General features: G+C 57.3%; 2 protein-coding genes across 8 annotated transcripts; one reads left to right on the top strand and one right to left on the bottom strand.

Annotated features, from left to right (window-relative positions):
* Positions 1-991: 991 nt before the first annotated feature.
* SWI5 (SWI5 homologous recombination repair protein) lies at positions 992-4,640 on the bottom strand (the record flags this gene model as incomplete). The annotated part of the gene is made up of 5 exons (XM_087822572.1): positions 992-1,397; positions 2,137-2,231; positions 2,904-3,025; positions 4,260-4,308; positions 4,549-4,640. Coding segments are annotated over 5 exons (423 nt in total), but the record flags the coding sequence as incomplete, so codon positions are not given.
* A 321-nt stretch (positions 4,641-4,961) lies between these two features.
* On the top strand, positions 4,962-22,507 carry GOLGA2 (golgin A2). 7 transcript variants are annotated; one of them, XM_087823059.1, is made up of 27 exons: positions 4,962-5,041; positions 6,658-6,777; positions 8,481-8,561; positions 11,687-11,782; positions 12,038-12,081; positions 12,197-12,257; positions 12,666-12,725; positions 12,903-12,983; positions 13,699-13,737; positions 13,968-14,030; positions 14,115-14,208; positions 14,294-14,400; positions 15,872-15,930; positions 16,241-16,382; positions 17,764-17,853; positions 17,957-18,064; positions 18,406-18,493; positions 18,879-19,216; positions 19,456-19,569; positions 20,259-20,483; positions 20,572-20,647; positions 20,862-20,950; positions 21,177-21,392; positions 21,522-21,624; positions 21,709-21,815; positions 21,887-22,043; positions 22,119-22,507. In XM_087823059.1, the coding sequence occupies exons 1-27, from the start codon at positions 4,994-4,996 to the stop codon at positions 22,313-22,315; spliced, it is 3,003 nt and encodes a 1,000-aa protein (XP_087679185.1). In that variant the 5' UTR covers positions 4,962-4,993; the 3' UTR covers positions 22,316-22,507. The 7 variants fall into 7 exon arrangements, with proteins under 7 accessions (XP_087679185.1, XP_087679186.1, XP_087679187.1 ...); XM_087823060.1 differs by lacking the exon at positions 12,903-12,983; XM_087823061.1 differs by lacking the exon at positions 8,481-8,561.
* The last annotated feature ends 42 nt before the right edge of the window (positions 22,508-22,549 follow it).

Raw genomic sequence — 22,549 nt, forward strand, 5'->3', positions numbered from 1 at the left:
CTCAACCACTGAGTCACACCAGTTGGGTCATGGGCTCACTGTCATTTCCCAGCCTCCCTCAGTGTGTTTGAGCCACATGACAGGTTCTGGGCATTTAACTGTGAATAAAGGTGACACCTGCCGATTTGGGAGTTGGTTCAGAGGTGCTGTGTCTCCCCCACCTCCTCTCCCGCTGGGGGTTCCGGCGGTGGAATGTCAGACCCCCATCAGGCACTGCAAGGCAAGGAAACCTGGCTTGGGGGTCAGGATGGAGAACTGGGGGCTGTTGGTCGAGGCAGCCAATGCTCACTGATGCACAGGTGCTACTGCGATTTCCAGAGAAGCCAAGCCAGTTGCCCAGGTCACACAGCCTGTAAGTGGGCGGAGCTGGAACTCAAACCCAGGTCAGCTCTCATGGCCAGTTTTAGGACGTATACTTACTTCACCACATGACAGCCCGATCCAAGGGCTGCTGTCACCTCTGGAACCTCACACGAGTGTCCAGCAGGACAGGGCCGGAGGGGCAGGGGGAATGGTCAAAACACTCAGCAGATCTGGGGTGAAGTCCCATCAGTCTGGACCATGCCCAGCAGTTGTGACACTCTGGTGTCATCCTTGCCACAGAGGGCTGGTCATGATAAGTGACACCCAATGAAGAAGCGACAGCTCATCCTTGCTTGGCGGAGGTGAAAGCTGGACCAGACCCTCCTTCTGCAGGTCAGTTTACACGGGAGACTTCCTCGAAACGCTGCCATTTCACCCTCAGCTCTCACCCGCCTGTCTCCACCCAGAGCAGCAGCACTGCCAACCATCAGCTTCTGATTGACTTGGGCTCAAGTCCCTGCTCCACTATTTACTGGCTGTGTGACTTTGGGCAAGTCACTCTGCCTCTCTGAGCCTCAACTTCCTCATCTGAAAAGTGGGGACAGCAAAACTGAACCCTCATCAGATGGATCTGAGCATCGAGATATGGATGTAAACACTTGGCACGGTGCCGGCACAGGTAAGGCCGCTCTAACCGGCAGGCTTGCTCCCCGGGAGATGGGCTGTCAGCGGAGAGGGACGTCATTCAGATTCACACCAAGACCATCCATGTGTTTATTCACAAACAGGAGACAGATATAGACACAGGCATCACTGGGGCGTCTCAGGAGTCCTGGAGCTGGGGACACACCTTCCCCTTCCCCGGACTCCCTCCTGACTTGGCGTGGGCTCTCCGGAAAAGGCTGCCAACACCTTCTCGCTGGTAAGTGTGGGTGTGCCACCTGGGCTCACACAGCTTCTCACAGCTGCACAGCCTGCCCCAGGGGGCCGTGGACCAGGGGCCATGGACCAGGCACTGTGAGCCTCTGCTCAGTCACTCATGTCCAGGCCAAACTCAGGATACAAGTCTCTGGTGGTGACACATCGGACCACGGCTGAAAGGAAGGGTGGGTGTCCAGTGGGAGAAGCGGGAGAGTGGCCAAACCCTGACCACCCAGCACCTGCTCCTGCACCTTTTTCCTGCTCCCCTAGTTGCCAACATAATTCCCCTGCCACTCCTGCCTCGCCACCCCAAACTAGACCCATCGAACCCTCTCCCCACTCTGCAGAGTACCCATGTGGGTGGGACCCCTCCCTGAGGGCACGGGGAGCATTTGCCAGGGGCTCCCCTTGGATCTTTTCTCCATACAGAGCAGCCAGAGCCACCTGCTAAGAACAGAGATGCATGTGTGCCTTGTATCCAGGGCCTGCTGCAAACCCCACCTCCTCCACCTGCCCTGCTGCCGTGCCCAGGGTGATACTGGCCATTTGGTGACACTTCCTCCCCCTCCCTCCATGGCTCTTTCCTCCCACGGGAAGGGCTCTCTTCAGAGGCCTCCTGACTACCTCCCCTCACCCCCACCTGCCACCTGTTCCTACCTCAATATTCTCCATCTCTGCCCTTTGATTCCTTCATAGCACTTAACATGTTCTATAACTTGTTTGCTCCTGTTCTTTAGTAAGTGACCGTCCTCCCTCCCTGACCCCGACATGGAAACAGAAGTCACATGAAAACAGCCCTTCAAGTGTCCACGTCTCCAGTGTCCCCACACCTTGCAGAGTAGCCCGGGGCAGGCGCTCAGGAAGCACTCACTGCATCCACCCTGCGGGCTCCCCTGGAATCCTGCTGCTCACCCAGTTTGCCCAGCAGCATCTGGCCTACATCCTTTATGTCGTTGTACTCATGGAGCTGGGAGATATGGTCCTCCAGTTCAGCCACACTGTAGCCTCTGGGGCGAGGGATGGAGAAGAGAAAGCTGATGAGAATCCAAGGTGCAGAGAGTAACAGGACATCTGGTTGACAAATGTTCACAAAGGGCCTACTAGGAGCTCAGCACTGGGGACGTGGAGATGGCAAGACAGACTGTGTCCACTAAAGCTCATAGTAGCAGGGGATCAGCCCCTGGTAAATGTTCCCCATGCCCTCAGGGAGGGGTCCCACCCACATGGGTACTTTGTGTCCTTGGACATGGCTGAGGGACTCACAGATGGGCACACGGGTGGCTACTCAGAGCCCCTCAAGCGTGAAATGCATGTTCAAAAGCTGCTCAGTTTGTGCCCCATGGCTGGAGCAAGAGGCATGGGAACTTGGGAGCTATGGAAGAACCAGCCTCCCCCAAGGCACTGAGAACCCTACCTGAGGGAGGAATGCAGTCTGGGTGCAGACAGAGGCAGAGGCAGAGAATGTGGGCCCCAGAGAGCGGTGACCTCCATTCCCAACACCTTTCCAGTCCCTACTTCCCAGTGCCTGAGCCTGAGCACACTCTACCCAAAAGGGCTTAAGGAAACGCCTGAACCCAGCAGCTCATTCCTGCTTTCATGCTGAGCTGGTATAACTGGGTTGTAGCTACTGGGCACCAGTTATCCTAATTAAGCAAGCCGAGAAGCCCGGCAAGACTTACTCTGATGTTAACTGGGAGATCTCCTTGTCCAGCAGGTCCCTCTTCTCCTTCAGCTTCTGCATGTCAAGGTGCAGAGAATCCTCGCTGGCCCTGTCGGCCTCGCCAGGCTTGGGAGATGGCCGCTGAGTGGCACAAAAAATCATTAGCCGGACTAACCAATTATCCACAATTTGGAACCTACAACTTGTTCCCCAATAGGCATTCCCTGCTTCTGCTCGGTAATAGACATCACCCAACCCCAAATGAGACGACATTTCCCAGCTCCCCTTGGAGTTGGATGTGGCCCTACAACTAAGTTCTGGCAAGTGGAACTTAATCAGAAATGGTGAGCCCGGCCAGTGTGGCCCAGTGGTTGAGCCAGGAGGTTGCTGGTTTGATTCCCGGTCAGGGCACACGCCTGGGATGCGGGCTCGATCCCCAGTAGGAAGCGTGCAGGAGGCAGCCGATGGATGACTCTCATCATTGATGTTTCCATCTCTCTCTCCCTCTCCACCTCTCTGACATCAACAACAAAAAACCCATTAAAAACACACACACAGGAAACAGATTAAACGGTGACTCTTCAACCCTTCGCTCTCCTTGTCCTGATGTCTCCTGACATCTACCACCACCTGAGGTGTCATGCCTTTCACCGATAATGTCATTGTCGTTGTTGACCTTACACCGCTGGCGGGTAAACTCCGCCAGGGCAGGGGCTCTGTCATATTTACTGCTGACTGCGCTGCGTCTACAGCAGTACCTGGCACACAGCAGGCGCTCAGAAAACTTGGTCAAAGGGATGCGTGAAGGACAACTTAGTAATCGACTAACTACCAGTCTGAAAAGTGCTTTGAAGCTGGCGGCCAGTGTGCTAAGGGGGCGTCTCACGGGGCTGCTGGCCTGAGCCCGGCGTCCCGGCGTGGGGGGGCCCCCTCCGAGGGAGCTCAGTTCTAAAGGACGGGGGGCCATGGGCTTGGCAAACCCTGAAAGTACCCAAGTGCCCTAAGACAGGGCAGAGCTCCCGTGTTGGAGGGAACCGGAACGGCTTATGTGCGGGTGTGAAAAGGGACCCACCCCTCGCGGTGTGTCGGGGGGCCGGAGAGACTGAGCCCACGCGGGGCGCCGCTGCTGAGGCCAGCGCTCTGCTGCCTCCACATTTGAACTAGATTTCAGAGGGAGGGAGGGAGGAACATCGATGAGAGGCCGTCAGGGGCCGGCTGCCTCCCGCAGGCCCCCTGCTGGGATGGAGCCTGAAGCCTGACCTCCCGGTTTTGGGGTGACGCCCGACCACTGCGCCACACGGGCCGCCGCTTCCAAGCCTGGCGGGCTCGAGGGACGGGGAGGGCGGAGAGGCGCCGGGGGGCCCGGCAGACTCACCGGGGAGCGGAAGGCGCCGCCGCAGCCGCTGGAGGGTCCCGGCCGAGCCCTGCGGGGGAACCGGGGGAGCGGCTGGTGGGCCCGCGGGCCGCTCGGGAGGCAGGGGCGCCGCGGGGGCGGGGCCGGGGGCGGGGAGCGGGGGGCCAGGGAAGGGGGGGCGGGGGAGGGGGCGGCGAGGGCCCCGCGAGGCCCGGGGCGGGGGGCAGAGCTACGGGGGCAGAGCTACGGGGCGCCGGGCGGGGCGCGGGGAAGGGGCGCGCTCCTCCGCCGCCGTCCGCCCCGGGCCCACCTCCTGAGCCCGGGGGTCCGGGGCCCCCGTTGCGGGGGCGTCTGCAGTGCCCGAGGGTCCAGGTCGGGGGCGCGAGGGCGGCCTCCAGACCCGCCGGGCGCCCAGGATCCAGGGACGGCGACCGGAGCCGGCGCACGGCGAGCTGCGCGCGCACCCGCGAGGTCGGCCCCGCCCACCCCGGGGGCGGAGACAGCTCCCCTGGCGACTCGGCGTGTTCCTCCCCGACGGAGCCAGACAAAGCCCCGCCCCCGGCCCGCCCTTTCACCTCCGCCGGCCAATGGGGTCGAAGAGACAGGGCCCCGCCCGCCCCGCCGCAGCCTATAACCGCCCTGGTCCCTCCTCCTCTGGCTCCGTCTCCAGGATGCGCGGTGGCTGCCGGAAGCAATTCCGAGGCGGTTTCCGGGATCGCGGTGATGTGGCCGCCCGCCCCCCTCCCCTGCCCGAGATGTCGGAAGAAGTCCGACAGAAAAAATTGGCGGAGGCCAGGAAAAAGGTAAAACGCGCGGAGCCGCGGCGCCCCGACGTAGCCCGAGGCCCCTCGGCGGCCGCCGCGGGGCTCGAGTCTCTGCTGCGTCTCGAGGGACGCGCGGCGAGACCCTCGGCGTCGCCCGCCCCCCACCCTGGGCCCCCGAAAGTCCTCTCAGCAGCCCCGCCCCCCACCCCGGCGGCCCGGCGCCCGCCCTCGGCGGCCCCGGGTGACTTTGGCGGGTGACTCCCGCGGTTCCCGGCTGCGGGCTCGGCCCGCGCCCCCCGCCGCCCGGAACCGGACCTGCCGGGCGCCGGGGCTCCGGGGCTTCCTGTCCCCGCGGACCGGGCTCCGGGCGCCGCGCTCCCTCCCTCGCCGCGGGGCGACCGGGCGTCGGTTGGGGGGAGTGGAATGTGGCTGTGCCGCAGCCCCCTCGGGCCGCCCCCGCCGCCTGGGCCGCGCGCTGGGGCTTTCGCGCCCTTCCCGGGCCCTGGTCGCGGCGGCGGCGTCCGGCCGTGAAGGGGCCGCAGGTCGGAGCCGGCGCTGCCCCGGCGGCCTCGACGCGCCGGCCCCACGCCTGGGAGGCGGCCCTGTGCTGTAGTTTGTTTTTCTCCCGGGCTCCCCACTCTCCCCAGAGAGACTTTGCAAACGCTCCGCCCGCGTTCTCTCCGCCCCGCGTTCCGGTTCCCTGGGGTTCGGGACCGCGGCCGCCCGGCGCGTGCTCTTCGGAGGCCGGGCTCTGCTTTATCCTCCGTGGAGCGGATCCGGGACCTGCGCGCGGCGCAGCGGGGACTCCCCCCCAGGCCTCGCCTCCGCGCGGGGTGCCCTGAGCGCCACCCGATAAATGTGGGGCTGAAGCAGCCGTTTTGCTGGATCCTCTTGAGAGAGGAAAAGCCTCTTCTAAGTCAGTATACTTAGGGGCGACATTTACGTAGATTTGTAAGAGCGACTTCTTCCTGAAAGGGTGCTGGGGTTGTCTTTTTTTTGAAATCTGATCCCAGAATTTTTCTCTCTTTTTTTTAAAAAAATATGTTTTTAGTGATTTCGGAGAGAGAGGGATAGAAACATCAATGATGAGAGTTATGGTCAGCTGCCTCCTGCACGGCCCCCATTGGGGATCGAGCCCACAACCCCAAGCATGTGCCCTGACCGGGAATTGAACCAGCGACCTCCTGGTTCATAGGTCGATGCTCAACCACTGAGCCGCGCTGGCCGGGCACAATCCCAGATTCTCTAGGGCTGCGCACCTTCACTGCCTTCTGCCGTCAGGCTGCCTTGATGGAGAAGTTTGAGAAGCCGTGGTGTGCATCTCCAACAGATGCATGAGAAGGGACCCTTATGTCCGATCCCTTAAATGTTTACCTCCTCTCTCTAGCTCCGGTTTTGTCCCCTGGCAGCTACTGATTCATGGCATAACCCCCAGAACCCAGGGTCAGAAGACTGAGTTTAAATTCTATTACTGCCTTTTTAAAAAAGCCGTGTTAATCAGCCCATTTCTTGGGTCATTAAGTAAGAACTGCAACACCTTTTTAAGGTTGCTGTGGCATTAGATTGGACGGTGCATGTGATCGGAAGCTGTACAGTGGGGTGTCAGTACAGGGCTTCACGGCTGTCATGAGCCTCGCTGCTTTTCCTTTTCGCAGTTGAGAGAATTCCAGCAGCAGCGAGGCATTGGCGTTCCGTCAGGAGCCAAGAAGAAAAAGAAGACTAAAAATGGCAGCAGCCCTGAGACAGCCACTTCTGATGGCCACCCGCCGGAGGATGTGAGTCTGGCTTCTGGGGATAGGGGTGCTCAAGGGGGCCAGTGGAGGGTAGTGGTTAAGATTGTGGGAGAAGAGTCAAGTACTGGTTAAGAATTCTTGGTTTGAGTTTTGTGTTTTTTAAAATATATATTTTATTGATTTCAGAGAGAGGGAGGGAGATGGAGAGAGAGAGAAACATCAGTGATGAGAGAGTCATTGATCGGCTGCCTCCTGCACGCCCCCTGCTGGGGATCCAGCCCGCAACCCTGGGCATGTGCCCTGACTAGGAATCGAACCCTGATCTCCTGGTTCATGGGTCAAAGCTCAACTGCTGAGCCACTCAAGCCGGGCAAGTTCTTTTCTTTTTTTAAAAAATTTATTTTCATTATTGAGAGTATCACAGATGTCTCCCAATTTCCCCCTTCCCCCCCCTTTTTTTTAATCCTCACCTGAGGACATGCTTAGAGAAAGGAAGGGAGAGAGAGAGCGACGGAGAGGCTGAGAGAAGCATCATTGTGAAAGAGAAACATCAATCGGTTGCCTTCTGTATGTGCCCCAACTGGGGACTGAACCTGCAAGCCAGGCATACGTCCTGACGGAGAATCCAGGGCACAGCCCCTGGGTGCACAGGATGACACTCAACCAGCTGAGCTGCTCCGGGTGGGCTCAAATTCTTTTTCTTTTTTTAAAAAAGTTGATTTTAGAGAGGGGAAGGGAGAGATAGAAACATCAATGATGACAGAGAGCCATTGATCGTCTACCTCCTGCGCGCCCCCGACTGGGGATCGAGCTTGCAGTTGTGGCGTGTGCCCTGACCTCCTGGTTCATAGGTTGATGCTCAACCACTGAGCCACGCCGCCAGGGCAGGGCTTGAATTCTTAATTCTACCTCTCCCTCTGCAAGGGATATGGTTTGGGGCCATTTGGGTGTCTGTTTCCACATCAGTAAAATCAGGGTAATATTATCTTACACTTATGAAGTGTAAATGACATTTTTATACTAATCCTCAATATAGGGCCTGGTGTGGAGTAAAAGTCCAGTAAGGGTAGTTGCTGTTGGACTTGCTGCTCTGGTGGTTTTTCTCATCCCCAGCCTCAGGGGGAAGCCAGGCTGTGAGAACCACCAGCCACTTGCCTTTGGGCTCCCCTTTTAGGAAGCACCAAAAGAGTCCCAAGGTGTGGTAGGGAGAGCCCCAGGCACTGGGTTAGGAGTTGCAAGTACATCTCTGGGCAGCCTCAGGAAAATCACTTCCTCCCTTGGGCCTCAGTTTCCTTATCTGTAAGATGATATTGTTGGATTAGATCAGTGTCTTGCAGACTTATTTTTAGGTGTAATCCCTTTTGTTCAAGCCAACCTTTGTTGGAAAGTCTGTTTTTTACAGTGGAGGGGGGGTCTGGGGCCCTGCCAGGTTCATCCCTAGCATCCCAGCTGAGGATAGGGTCTGACGAGTGCGTTAGGAGCTGCACTCGTCAGGTGACTCCACTCTGTGACTGCATTGCTCAGGGGGCTTTTCCATCTGTTCATTGGTGTTGATTTCTGCCTGTGGCAAGGCAGCAAGTGGCTATATGGAAAGATGGCACAGACTGTGGCATTGATCCCCTTCTCTCTCCTTTAGAGTGTAATTTCCCTGAACCCATCTCTCCCTCCTTTCCTGACTCTCGCCTCCCTCTAAGCCACTTCTCTCTTTCTCCCCTGCCCTTGTCTCCCCTTTTCGCTTCCTGTAGATTCAGGACATTCTGAAGGTGTTGGTGTCCGACCTTAACCATTCCAATGGGGTAGCGCTCTCCCCATTGGACGATTGGAAGGTGAGGCAGTGCTGAGACCCCTCTCTGGCTTGTTCTCTCCCAGCTGTGCATGTCCCCGAGGCTTCTGTGGTTTGGGGGGTACTTTGGCTTATTTTTATGTTGCTATCATTAACCCTTGGCCTGTTCATGTCTGCTTTTTCGCCTGCTTGGTTGATTGGGTATGTTTTTTCTTCCCCCACATCTTTTATCATCTTGGAGAAGGTGAGATACACCTTGATTGTTAAAGGTAATAGCTTCCAGAACAGGAGGGTGGGATTTGGGCTTTTTGAACCTAAGGTTTGGATGTCCAGCGGTGCTCTCAGACTAAGAGATTAAGTAAAATCAGACCTTTTGGTCTTGCCCTGTGAGCATCTGTCCCCAGAAGACCAATAGACCTCAGAGCAGTTTGTGATTTTTCCAGCTGATTAATTTTGCTTTGAGAGTCAGCTACGTAGCGTTAAGAGAAAGGGAGTAAAAATCAAATATGGACACCTAAGCGTAGCCAGTGGGCCCATGATAGCAGAGGCACCTGACTGGGCCCCAGAGAAAGTAGGGGAGCCAAATAGAATGCCCACTGAGGGAGGCAGGCTGTGCTCAAAGAGGCACGATCGAGTGTGGCAGCATCCTCATGCTTGGCTGAGGAAGGAGTGGGTTTTAAATGGATTTGAGGCTGGAGGGGATGGCATTTGAGGCCGGTTTGAAGATCAGAGGTGGGTAACATCCATCCACATGGAGAGGAGGAAATGGAAATTCCAGGCCAAGGGTGTGGTACAGGTAACGGCCAGGATCCTGAGCTCTCAGAGCACTTTCCAGAAAGGTGGGGAGCCTGGTGTGCATTGGGCCAGGAGATGGCCTCCCCCGGATGTGATGTTGGCACTTCCTTCTTAATTGACTTCCTTGGGGGACCTCTGCCAGGCCAGAGGAGCAGGGCTGAAATGGGGCCAGATCCTGCCGGAGGGAGGTTTGGGAGGAAGGCTGCGGCAGGGTGCCCCTGGCTGGTACTAGAGAGTATTTCAGTCATCGGGAATGCTCCCACCCAGCTGGTCAGGTCTCTGCAGGCGCTGTGACTCACCTTGTGGGCTTGCGTGGCACGGGGAGGGCAGTGCAGGCCTGCAGGAATCCTGAAGCTGCGTATTTACACTGGTGGCCTGTGTCCACGGCCCTGTTCTGCAGATGAAGCAGAGTCCCACAGCCCTTCGTGGTGGTTGTTTTTTTTTTGAAGGGGAGAGAAAGAGAATCATCGGTTTTTGTTGTTCCACTCACCTATGCATTCACCGGTTGACCCTTGTATGTGCCCCACTGGGGATCAAACCCACAACCCTGGCGCATCGGGAGGACTCTCCAGCAGCTGAGCTACCTGGCCAGGGTCCCTATTGTTTTTAATTCTTCTCTTTATCAGTAACTGTTTCCCACTTAGGTTTCCTACTCCTGTAATGCAGGCCCGTGATTACAGTATCCTGGGCAGAAATAGAGCATTTCCAGAAATGGGGACTCATGGAGAAATAAAAAGTTTTTAATGGAATGGGACATTTGAGGGGAGTGGGCAATTTCTTTTTGTTTTGTTTTTTAAAGATCTTTTTAAGTTGATTTTTATACAGAGGAAGGGAGAGGGATAGAGAAACATAGATGTGAGAGCCAAACATCCATCAGCTGCCTCCTGCACGCCCCCTACTGCGGATTAAACCCACAACCTGGGCATGTGTTCTGACCCGGACTCTAACCTAAAACCCTTCAATGCACAGGATGACACCCAGCCAATTGAGCTACACTGGTCAGGGCTAGACAATGTTTTTTCAAAAATCCATACTTAGCTACAAGACTTAAAATTGTGAAATAACTTGGTGTTCACAAAATAGTCATGTTATATATATTTAAGTCCTCAGAAAAGTACTTTTTCCTCTTCTGAGCTTTTTTGTGTCTAATGCTAGGGATCTGTGGGAATTCAAGATGTCAGGAAGGACCTAGAGCTTGCTGGGGCCCATGCTGGGAGGGTGCTCACTCCTCCAAAGTCTCCTGCCCGGTCAGCTCAGAGCCCCCCTTTTGCCTGTTAGAGTCGGTTGTACAGGTTTGGTGAGGCAACACCAGGTTCCAGGGCCAAAGGTCACGAGTGGACAGTAGTGCAAACAATTTGACTCGCCTGCAGCACTTGTCTAAGGAAGGGGCTGATTGGGACTTTCAGAGGCCAGAACTGAGGGGTCCAGCGTGCAGGCAGCCCCCCATCCCCTCCCCCCCGGGATGCAGCCTCTCCCTCCAGGTCCCAGCCTCGCTGGACAAGCCATGGCTCCCTAGTGCTTCCCCTTGTCAAGCTTCAGCTTGTCACTCCTTGTCCCATCTGGCCTGTTGGACATGAGCTCTCTAGAGCCAGAGTCTTGGACTGATGTCAGGCCCCGGCCCGCCCGGAGAGAGGCTGGGTGGGGCTCTGGTTGAGCAGGTGGGGCCAGTTGGGGAAGAGAGAGCGGCTTCTCTGAGGCTCCTGGTTCTCACTCCAGGATTGTTCAGGAAGCCCCATCAGCGGGTGGATATCATACCTCCGTTTCTCAGGTGGCTTCTTGGTTGGTTAGTTGTTTTGGAGCTAAGAGCTTGGGGTGGGGTTACTTTTTACCTCCAGGAACAGGGAGAGGCTTCTAGTTGGGCAGCTTCTTTCCCAGAAAAGGCCTGAGTCGGGCAAACGCAGCCAGTGGTTGGAGGGAGGAGGGAAGGGAGGAGGGAAGAGTGAGGGGAGAGAGCTGTGTTGGCCCCATCTGCTGCTCCTTCACTGCCCCCTCTGCCCAGCAGGGCCCATGGTGAGGGCCACTCTGAGGCACAGACTGGCCTTTCCCCTTCTCCCTGACTCGGCACACCGTCCTCCCACCTGCTGTGGCTGCCACGGGTCGGATCCTGGTACTGTCATGCTGCACTGCAGGGAAAGCCAGCCCCTGTGTTCACGAAGGTCTTGTGGGCCTGCTTTGAGCTCTGGCTGCCAGAAGACTGCAGAGTGACCTGAACCGTGGGCGAACCATAGCCACAGCCAGAGTGGCTCCCAGCATGTGTGACTGTCACTCTGACTGCAGCAGCACCTGTCCTACCCGCTCCGCACCCCTGCATCCGTGGCAGCAAGAAGCCTTCTTTCCCGCCCATCCCCTAACTCCTGCTCTTTTCTGTGACAGGCGCCCAAAGACCACCCTGCTCCAGCGGCACTACCTTCTGATGACACCATGCCCCCTGGTGGTGTCCTCCCCCCCACCGCTACTTCATCAACTCAGGTTGGTGCCACTCCCCTTTGCCCGCTGCCCTGCTCTGTATTCACCCCCTTCCTTCCTGGAGGACTGGGCCCACCGCGGACTCTTCCCTCCTCTCTCCAGGTGGCCTGGTTCCTGGAGCCAGGCGCCCTCCCTGAGGACTAGGGTGGGGAGGCCGTGGCCAGGTTTTTTCTCAGTTTCGGGGAGAGGGAAGGTTGTCAGATGAGCTTGACTCACCTCACCCCTGACTTCTCACCTCATGTGTTTCTTTCCAAACAGAACTATGATCCTGAAAAGGTTCCATTTGTCCTGTCGGAAAGCACGTGAGTATCTCTAGGGTAGCAGCTTCTAGGCTGAGGGAGTCGGGGCGGCCGCTGCCTGTGACCCTTCCTTTCCCATCGAGCCTCCTGCACCCCTGACTCCTGTGTCCACCCCCAGATTCTCATCTACCGAGAGCCTGCGGCAGCTTTCCCAGCAGCTCAACGGTCTCGTGTGTGAGGTACCCTAGACATTGGGGCCCAGAAGGGCTGGAGGGGGAGGAAGTGTGGTAGAAACTGAGGCAGAGGTTCCCAAGAGGGAGGGAAAATGCTGGAAGCAGTCAGCTCAGCTGGGTATGGTGTGGCTAGTTGCTCCTTCTGTGAGGCTCCTCCCTCAAGCTGTTCAGATGAGGGAGCTGGACCCAGGGATGGGTTATATCCTTCTGTCCTGCTGCAGGAAGTGCAGATGAGAGCTGCTTTAGAGGGGCCGGGCAAGGGGGAGATAAGAACCAGGAGAGGTTGGCACAAACGAGTGAAGGGAGCCGGGGCCAGCTTAGGCAGAGAAGATTGTGCCAGCTATTGGGGGAGGTGGGGGGCTTAGGCTTGGTGAGGACAGAGCACCTCCATGTGAGCTCTGTGATCTCTCCTAGTCGGCACCCTTCGTCAATGGGGAGGGACTAGCATCTTCTGCTAATATAAAGGCTCTGGAGGTGAGTTACCCTGGACTGTGGCCCAGTGATCCTGCAGGTCAGACCCCCAACCCCATCAGGGGGGGCTGGGTGCCCTGCTGCCAGCTGAGGCAGCCCAGATACCCCCAACCCTAATGATTGCTCTCTCTACCTCTCCCCCACCCCTCCTTCAACTCCTCCTCTCTGCATGCGCCTCAGAGCCGGTACCAAGAGCTATCTCTAGCCCTGGACTCCAGCAATCTAACAAACAAACAGCTCAGTAGCGAGATAGAGGAATTGGTAAGAGTCTAGAGGGTCCCTGATTCCATGCAGCCAATGTGGGGCTCTGAAGAAGGGGCTGGGGCCCCTGATGCCAAGGGAGAGAGGGGTGCGGGGGCCTAGTCTCAGCTGGAGGGATCCCGCATGCGGAGCATGTGGCATGGCTCTCTCTGGCTGCCCTCTGCCTGTTCTCTGTCCTCCAGACACCCCTGCTTGTCGAGCCCTCTCCACACTTGCCCTGGTGGCACTGTTGCCTCCAGGGGGAGCCCTAGCCTGACTGCTGTGTTTTGGCCCCGACTCTGCCCCTAATTTGCTCTTTGACCTTGAACAAGTCCCTTCTCTCTGGACTTCAGTTCCCGAGGAGGTAGAATTAGAGGGTGTCCAAAGTTCCCTTTAGCTCAAAAAAATCAAAAGATTGAAAGCTCCTTTTCATTCCTGCTGTTGAGCACAGAACCTGTCCCAGGGAGTGTGCTAAGTAAATGTCCGTCACAGGCGTGCAGAAGGTGCTCTGCCTTCTCAAACCGGCTGCTCGCGTTTCCATCATTGTCCTCTAGGAATCCGACTGATACCTGTTCCTGTAGCTGGGAGCAAAACCGCCTTATACCCAAAGTTTCTGCCTGGGAGCTTTGAACTCTCCCTTTAAAACCCACTCCTGGTCCCTGTCCATCCCTCTGTGGTCTGGGGAGCAAGGTAAAAGGGGACGACCTCAGTCACCTCCCTTTGACTCTTTCCACAGAAACAACAGAACCAGGAAATTGCAGATCAACTAGAAAAAGTAACGTGATTTCTTTGTCAACTCACTGCATGACTTAGGGGTTCGGGGAGGACTCAGCCTGGAGAAACAAAGGGGCCACCCTGCCCCTCCCCATCCCTGGTCTTCCCATCCCCCCCCCCCAGCCTGGCCTCACTGGTGGGCCTGTCCTGGGCCATTGGTGGCTTCTGGGCATGAATTTTGCTGCTCCATTTCTGCCTCCTCCCTAAGAGATGTTTCTTCTCTCCCTGCAGGAGAAGCAGGAGTATAAGCAGAAGCTTGCAAAGGAGCAGGGGTCTCTGAGGGAGCAGCTGCAGGTGAGCGGGCTGGGCGTGTCCCCTCGTGCTGCGTGGGTGCTGCTCTCCCTCCGTCTCAGCACTTGTTTGGCTTTTCTCCCAAAGATTCACATCCAGACCATCGGGATCCTAGTGTCTGAGAAGACAGAGCTGCAGACAGCCCTGGCCCACACTCAGCAGGCAGCCAGGCAGAAAACAGGTGGGAACCAGTGCCCCATCCTGCAGCCGGGCACACGGGCTGGCCTCCGGTGGCTCCCCTCTGGACTTTGTTTCTGTTGTTCCAGGAGAGGCGGAGGATCTTGCTGGTCTCCTGCAGTCTTCCCAGCAGCGCGTCGGGGATCTGGAGCGGACGCTGTGTGCTGTCTCCACGCAGCAGAAACAGGCGGACAGGGTGAGCCCAGCAGCCAACTAGCCCCTGGAGGCGCAGGTTCCCCAAGGGGGAGTAAGCCTCAAGGCCCCTCCCCCCCTTTTTATGTTTTATATCTTCTATTTGAATCCTCACCTGAAGATATGTTCTTTAATTGACTTTAGAGAAAAGGGAAGGGATATGGAGAGAGAGAGAAACATTGATGTGAGAGAGAAACATTGATCAGTTTCCTCCTATACGCACCCCGACGGGGGGGATCAAACCTATGACCCTTCGGTGCACAGGACAGTGCCCCAACCAGCTGAGCCACACTTGCTGGGCTCAAGGTCCCATCTGTAGAATGCGGTGTCTGCTGCCCAGAAGGCAGCACAGGCCGCCTCACTGCTCTAAAGTTGTGTGGGTTGGGCCCAGCCAGTGTGGCTCAGTGGTTGAGTTGGCCCATGAACCAAGAGATCGCTGGTTTGATTGCTGGTCAGGAGACATGCCCGGGTTGCGGGCTCGATCCCCAGTAGGGGGTGTGCAGGAGGCAGCCGATTGATGTTTCTATCTATCCCTCTCCCTCTTTCCCTCAATAAAAACATCTTAAAGTTGTGTGGGTTGTTAGAAGCAGAGGGGATGAGTTGGTTGCCGTGGGTGTTGTGCTGTGCTGTCCAGAGCCAGCACTGGATGCAGAACCGAGAGCCTACAGGCCAGCTCTGCCCTTAATTGGCAGTGGGCCTTGGCCAAGTCCTAGGTGTTTGGACTGCAAAGGCACAGAACAGTATTTTTCATGTTACCCTGTCGTAGAAAGGGGGGAAGTGTGCATGCGTGTGTGTGACATATAAGCCAGATCTGAAAGAGTTATAAAACCCAGGGGAGAACAGGGTGGCTGGGAGACAGTCACTCTTGTGCCTTCTGAGTTTGGGACTATGTCAGTATATCACCCATTCAAAAAATGAATGGAAGATTACAATAACAATTTAATTTCCCCCTCATATCGTGCCCCCAGCCCAGGAAGAAAATGTGGGTAAAGACTCAGACAGACCTGAGTGTTCAGTCCTTGTTCTAAGTGATGTTAGGCAAGTGAATGAACTCCTAGTGCTCTGGGTTGTTCACCTGTAAAACGGAAATAATAATAGTAACTGTTTCCTGGGGTGATTGTGAAGGTTCAGAGGTCAGCATGGGGCCTGGTAAAGTGCTCAGTAACGGTTCAAAAGTGACACGGGTTCGAATCCCATCACTGCCACACAAAAGCAAAAAAAAGTGACGCAGGTGGTAGCAGCAGTGATAGTGGTGCCGCCTGCTGTCCTGGGCTGCGGCCGGCCGGCTGTGGATCAGCTCTCTGCCGGCCTGTCCCGCCCTTACTGAGTTCTGATGGAAAGCAAATGGGAACTTGGGCTGGAAGTGCCCTGGAAAATGTAGAGCGTGGCTGCAGGTGAGAGGGTTGCTGTTACTGCCGTTACCGCCGGCTCTCCTGCCGCCTGCCTGTCCCGACCTCGTCTTCCCGTGTTTGCAGTACAATAAAGAACTCACCAAAACCCGGGACGCGCTGAAGCTGGAGCTGTACAAGAACAGGTAGGATGGGGCTGGGGGCCGGGGCCTCGGGCCGGGTGGTGTGCTGGGAAGCAGGAGGGTAAGGAGCAGGGTGAGGCTGAGGAGGTCGCCCAGGTTTGGACATGTGCTCAGCAGGCTCTAGTCCCTGCTGTGCCGACTCACGCTTGGCTTTGTGCAGCTCATGTTCCCCCTCTGGCCTATCACTTGTGACTCTTCACCCTGGGGTCCCTCCCAGTACCACTAGTCTGTGGTTCTCTGTGAGGCAGGGGGCTGATCACCAGAGTGACCCTTTCTGTCCTTCATTCCTGCCTTTCTCCACTGCCTCTCACAGCAAAACTAATGAAGACCTGAAGCAGGAGAACTCAGAACTGCAGGAAAAGCTCCGGGTGCTGGTGACCGACAAGGAGGCCGCGCAGCTCAGGGTGGAGGAGCTGAGAAAGAAGCTGGAGATGTCGGAGCTGCTGCTGCAGCAGGTGAGGGGCTGGCCAGGGAGTCCAGGCCCCCCAGCTGGGGCTGGCATCTCTGTGGTCCCTGAGGGTGACCCCAGCCAGGAGCTGGGAAATGGGGATCCTGGCTCTGGTCCTGCCATAGAATCCTCTAGGTTTTGATAAAAATCTGCAACTCAGGGCCCTCCCCAGAACCGTGGAATCTGAATCTCAGAGAGAGAGGGAGCTTTCTCAGTTTCTTCCCGCCATTTGAACAAATTTAAACCCATCACATTAGCCAGTTATTTACTTGTAAATGTAGGCAGGAAGGGCTTTCTCGTCTTTGTTTTTAAAAGCACCCTGGCTGAAAACCATGGTTTTATAGATGACATTGACCAGGCTGGCCCATGAGTCTGTTTTCTTCTTCTTGGGGGCCAAGCCACCAGGTGGTCAGGGTGCCCGGGTCGGAGAGCTCCTCCTCCAGTTTCTCCACACTGAGCAACTCTGCCTTCATGGAACTAACTTCCTTCCACGGGGCCTGTCTTCCCTCCGGAGCAGCACAGGAAAGGTCCCAACTCTTTCCCAAGACAGACCTTCAACACTTTGAAAGGGGTCATGTGAGTCCCTGTGCTTCCTAAGATCTTTCCTGAGCTGAACAGCCCAGCTCCTTCACGTATTTCTCCTGCTGGCTCCCTCCTTGCTGTTGCCTGGATGTGACCTGTTGTCAGGGCTTCTCTATGATCAGGACCCCAGAGTGAAACACGAGTCTCCAGAGTTGGTCTGGCCTGGGCAGCAGGCAGATCTTACAACCTCCTCCCCTCGCCTCGCATCCATCCCCCCAGGGCAGTCTCTGTGCCTGTCCCTGAGATAGGCCGCCTCCTACATGGCCTGCAGGTGAGATGAGAGGTTAGAGCTTCAGGTGCTTTGAGGTTCAGAGGGCTGCTCCTACTGCTGACCCAGCTTCTCCATCTTGAGGGCAGCACAGTGCAGTCTCTCTATAGCCTTCTGAGGCCCGCAGTGCAGGGTTGATGAGTGAGTGCTGTGTGCGTGTGTCAGACTACTGCGCAGCCTTTTCAAAGTTAAATAGCCTTGTACACAGCGAAGAGCAGATGAGCTGCAGAGCCACGTGCGCCAGAACCCAGACAACCCAACTGTAATGTGCAGGAATCAAACACGTCTGCTGTGTGTAGAAGAGTCTGGAAGGGTGCTCACCAGGTTGGGGTGGGTGGGGGCCAGAGGAAAGGTTGGAGGATTTTGAACACATTGTTTGAATTGTTTACAGTGAGTACTTAGTGTAAGTACTAGTAACGCGAGGATGGAGCTCTTTATTGGCCCCGCGTTGTATGCTGATCCCAGTTCAGACCCTTTTGGGGAGCATTGTGTGGAACCACCGGGGCTCCCAGATCTAACCTTGCTTTTAACCTTCCAGTTTTCCAGTCAGTCTGAAACCCCTGATAGCAAGGAGCAGTTACAGCGGGCCCTGGAGGAGCGGGCCCAGCTGGAGACTCATGTGGAACAGGTGAGGCCTTGCAGGGGGTGGAGGGGAAAGTGACTCCAGTGCCCAGGAGCTGGTGAGGCTCAGGGCCGGCCCTACTGGCTGACTGCTGCGCCCATCCTTGCAGCTGAAGGATTTGCTGAAGCAGCTGCAGGTGGAGAGAGACCAGTATGCAGAGAATCTGAAAGAAGAGAATGCCCTTTGGCAGCAGAAGATGCAGCAGATGTCAGAGCAGGTGAGATGTGACCTTGGGCCCCCTCCTCAGATTGGTCATATCACTTGTGTGCAGCCAGAGGTGGATGTGTGTGGTGGTGGTCTTTTAAAAAAATTTTAAGTTTATTGGTTTTTGAGAGAGAGAAACATCGATTCGCTCCACTTATTTAAGCATCATTGGTTGATTCTTGTATGTGCCCTGACAGGGATCGAACCCACAACCTTGGTGCATATGGATGATGCGCTAACCAACTGAGCTACCCGGGCAGGGCTGGATGTGTGTGTTTTGTAGGTGGGGGCAGAGAGGGAGATGGTCCACAGCCCTTCCTCCACCCCTCCCTCCATTCTCTGTGCTTCGGGCAGATGTGCCAGCTGAGGGAGCAGAAGGAGCACAGTCTGAGTCAGGTGCAGGAGCTGGAGACCAGCCTGGCCGAGCTGAGGAGTCAGATAGGTAAGCCGAGGCAGGAAGGATCTGGGGCAGGACTTGTGGCAGGAGCCGGTGAGGGTGGCTAGAATGCCCCCAAGGAGGTGGGCTGATGGAACACCATTGTGGCAGAGGGAAAGAGGTGTGTACCCGGAGTTGGCAAGTCTTGCAGTCTCTCCCTGAGACTGTGTCCCTGTCTGGGAAAAGGGGTAGGGTGCCCACCGTCAGCGACGTAGTGTTGTCTTGAGCCTAAAAACGTATCCTGAAAAATTGAATATCGTATGAGTGTGGGATTATTAGCCAGGAAGCCAGGATTCAGGGCAAGGAAGCCTAGTTAGGAGCTATGGACCAAGAAGAGCATGTTTTGAGACTATAGAGGTGGGAGGCCCTCATTGTATACTTCCTTTCTTAGCTGTCCCCCCACCCCAGGAGGCCCCCGCTGGGCCCTCGGAGGTGGAGCAGCAGCTACAAGCCAGAGCAGAAGAGCTGCAGCAGGAACTGGAGGTCCTGGCAGGGCAGCTGCGGGCCCAGATTCAGGACAATGAAGGTCTGAGTCGCTTGAATCAGGAGCAGGGGCAGCGGCTACTGGAGCTGGAGCGGGAGGCTGAGCGCTGGGGGGAGCAGGCGGAGATGCGCAAGCAGATGCTGGAGGACATGCAGAGTGACCGCACCACCATCAGCCGCGCGCTGTCCCAGAACCGCGAGCTCAAGGAGCAGCTAGCTGAGCTGCAGGACAGCTTCGTCAGGCTGGTACGCAGCCTGGCCCACCCTCCTCCCTTCTCAGGTCCTTTGGTGCAGGGCAAGACACTTAACCCCTCTGGGCCTTTGTTTTCCCACCTTTAAAATGGGGTGTGAAGGCATCTGACCTAGAGAGCCTGCCGATGAATGTGGGGAAGGGGGTTTCCCTTCCCTGAGCTGCAGGAGGCGGGCACCAGGTTCTGGTGTCTCCAGCTGCATTGGGTGGCCACTGATTGTTTCTCTCTGTCCAGACCAACGAAAACATGGAGATCACCAGCACACTTCAGACAGAGCAGTATGTCAAGAAGGAGCTGGCCAAGAAGTTGGGCCAGTTGCAGGAGAAGCTGGGGGAGCTGAAGGAGACGGTAACCCTGCCCCTCGAGGAGGGCTCAGATGGGTCGTGGCCTCTGGGGAGGGAGGCACCTGGGCAAGGACGAGCTGGGTAGCAGGGCCAGAGCAGAGGCAGCTCCAGCCTAGGACAGGTGATCCCAGAGCTCAGAGCCTGTGACTGCGTTGCCCCCGCTCTGTGACCTTTGGAGGCGCATAGCCCTGTGCTGTCAGTCAGCACCTCCAGCAGAGGCATTGAGCTCGATTAGAGGGGAGGAGGTGTGGACAGTATATATGGATTCTAACCGCAGCCCCACTAGTCACTGTTCACGTCACATCTCTAAGCCTTAGTTTCCTTAAATTAAAGGGGCATTAGCACTTTCCTTAGAGGTATTGAGGAAATTAAATGAGAATCCCGCATGTAAATATCAGGCATTTAGTGTGCACTTAGCAGGTGTCGGTGGGCCCTCTCTGCTGTCCCACAAGCCTGTGGCCTGAAAAGTAGAAAGCAGGTTGTTAAGAGGTTTGAGTCTGGGTGAAGGCGGCATAGGCCTCTGGACAAGGGAGGCAGTCACAGACCCTGGAGCGAGGAAGTCAGGGGCCTGGGCAGGTGGCTGAGCCCCTCGGTGACTGCCTTGGGCACAGGGGTCTGCACCCGCCTCAAGCCATGGGCTCAGAACCTAGAATTGAGCCGCCACGTGCCCTCACAGCTGGGGTCTTCCCGCAGGTGGAGCTGAAGAGCCAGGAGGCTCAGAGTCTGCAGCAGCAGCGGGACCAGTACCTGAGCTACCTGCAGCAGTACGTGGCCGCCTACCAGCAGCTGACCGTCGACAAGGAGGTACTGCAGAAGCAGGTCCTGCTGCACTCCCAGCTCGCGGAGCAGCAGCAGCAGGAGGAAGCCCAGAGCCAGGAGGAGGCCAAGATGGCCCGTCAGGAGCTGCAGGAGACCCAGGTGGGGGGTTGGAGTGCTGGGCCCCTGAGCCCTGAGTGGGAAGGCCTGCAACCTGTGTCCCTTCTCACGCTCTTTCCTGGCCCCTTAGGGGCTCCTGGAAGCTGTCAACCAACAGAACCAGCAGCTACAGGCCCAGCTGAGCCTCATGGCTCTGCCTGGGGAAGGTAATTGGAACTGCCCAGAGGGAGAGCACAGAGCCCAAGGAGGGGGACTTTTAGTGGCACAGAACTGAGTTAGAAGAGACCTTTCGACAGAGTCCTTGTCCTCCGGGGACTGGGCTGCACAGCAAGCGGGGCAGAGTTGGGTCCCGAGTACCTTCCTTGGCTGCTCCACTTCCGTTGTGGGGTTGTCTGAGGACCCTTTGGCTGCCCCCAACAGGAGAGGCACTGGATGGGGAGGAGACGGAGGAGTCGGCTCCCCGGCCAAAGCTGAGCGTGCCGGAGGACCTGGAGAGCCGAGAGGCCGTGGTGAGCTGCCCTCCCCACCCCTCCCCGTCCTACTTCCCGGACACCCTTCTTACCTCTCGGTTGCTACCCTCCAACTTCCCTTGATTCCCAGCCTGCCCTGGTCAGACACCCATCCTTGAACCTCAGGGGTGTCCAGAGGCCCTGGGAGGGGGAGCTCCTCTCTGCCTCTGCCTCCCGCTTGTCCTGAGCACCCCTACAACAACACACACGCACCTCTTGACTGCAGGTGGCATTTTTTAACACGGCCTTAGCCAGCGCCGAGGAGGAACAGGCACGGCTGCGCAGGGAGCTGAAAAAGCAAAAGCTACACTGCCGGTGCCTGGCTCACCCGGCAGCTCCGCCCCAGCACCAGCTGGAGGAGACCACAGCCCCCGGTTCCGGGGGCCACAGTGTTTCTGCGGAGACCCACCAGGCCCTCCAAGTGGCCATGGACAAGCTGCAGGTGAGTGAGTCCATCCAGTCGTGTGTGTGTGTGTGTGTGTGTGTGTGTGTGTCCCCGGCAGGGACCCGGAAGGGTGGAGATGGGTGGGACAGGCATCTGCTGAGCCCTGACCCTGCGTTTTGGCTGCAGAGCCGCTTTACGGAGGTCATGCAAGAGAACGTGGACCTGAAGGAGCGGGTGGAGGAGCTGGAGCACCGCTGCATTCAGCTGTCTGGAGAGACGGATACAATTGGTGAGCGAGAAGGCCAGGGCCCTGGGCAGGGGCGCTGCATGTGGGTGGGGAGCCCAGCAGCTGAGCCCTGTCCCCCGCCTGCAGGAGACTACATCACCCTTTACCAGAACCAGAGGGCAGTGCTGAAGGAGCGCCACCGGGAGAAGGAGGAGTACATCAGCCGGCTGGCCAAGGACAAGGAGGACATGAAGGTAGGGCCCTGGCATCCCTGCGGGGGGCCGGGGCTGGGCCCGGTGTGGCTGCTGAGCACCTCTCTCCCCAGGTGAAGCTCCTGGAGCTGCAGGAGCTGGTGGTGCGCCTGGTGGGCGAGCGTAATGAATGGTATGGCAGGTTCCTGGGGGCTGCCCAGGAACCCGCTGGGGAGCCCACTACAGCCCCCCCGGTCCCCCAAGCAACTGGAGCTGCTCAAAGCCAGGGTGGTGAGTAGAGCTCTCGGGTGGGCGGGTGGGCAGGGAGAGCACGCACATCACTGAGCCCTGCCCTTCCCCTTCAAGACCTTCAGGAGGTGAGCCTCGCCGATGGCACGGAGCCGGGCCCCGTCGCTCTGGAGAGCTCCACTGCGCAGCAGATCATGCAGCTGCTGTGCGAGCTGCAGAGCCCCCAGGAGTTCCCGGGCCTGAGCAGAAACCCCTGCATCCCCTTCTTCTACCGGGCCGACAGCGACGCCGGCGTGAAGATCATGGTCATCTGATAACTGGACACTACCCTGGAGCCATGGGCCGGGCGCTGCCCCACCTCCTCCTGCCACCCTTCCCTCCCTCCTACTACTATTATAATACGAGAATAGACTTATTTATTGATCACACAGGACAGAGGAAGGAGGCGGGGATGGGGTTGATTCGACTCTATTTGTTTTATTTCGGAATAAATGGATTTAGCCATACAGCCTGGCCTGTTTCTGTTCCCGGTCACTCGGTCCGGGTTC

The sequence above is a fragment of the Miniopterus natalensis genome, chromosome 12 (assembly GCF_054644295.1).
Source record: "Miniopterus natalensis isolate mMinNat1 chromosome 12, mMinNat1.hap1, whole genome shotgun sequence".
Lineage (NCBI taxonomy): Eukaryota > Metazoa > Chordata > Mammalia > Chiroptera > Miniopteridae > Miniopterus > Miniopterus natalensis.

Excerpts from the sequence above, each read along its gene's own strand:
- GOLGA2 (XM_087823059.1), top strand. The coding sequence starts at position 4,994 with ATGTCGGAAGAAGTCCGACAGAAAAAATTGGCGGAGGCCAGGAAAAAG. Across the intron at positions 5,042-6,657 it reads TGGCGGAGGCCAGGAAAAAG|TTGAGAGAATTCCAGCAGCA; the intron begins GTAAAACGCGCG and ends TCCTTTTCGCAG. Across the intron at positions 22,044-22,118 it reads AGCTGCTCAAAGCCAGGGTG|ACCTTCAGGAGGTGAGCCTC; the intron begins GTGAGTAGAGCT and ends TTCCCCTTCAAG.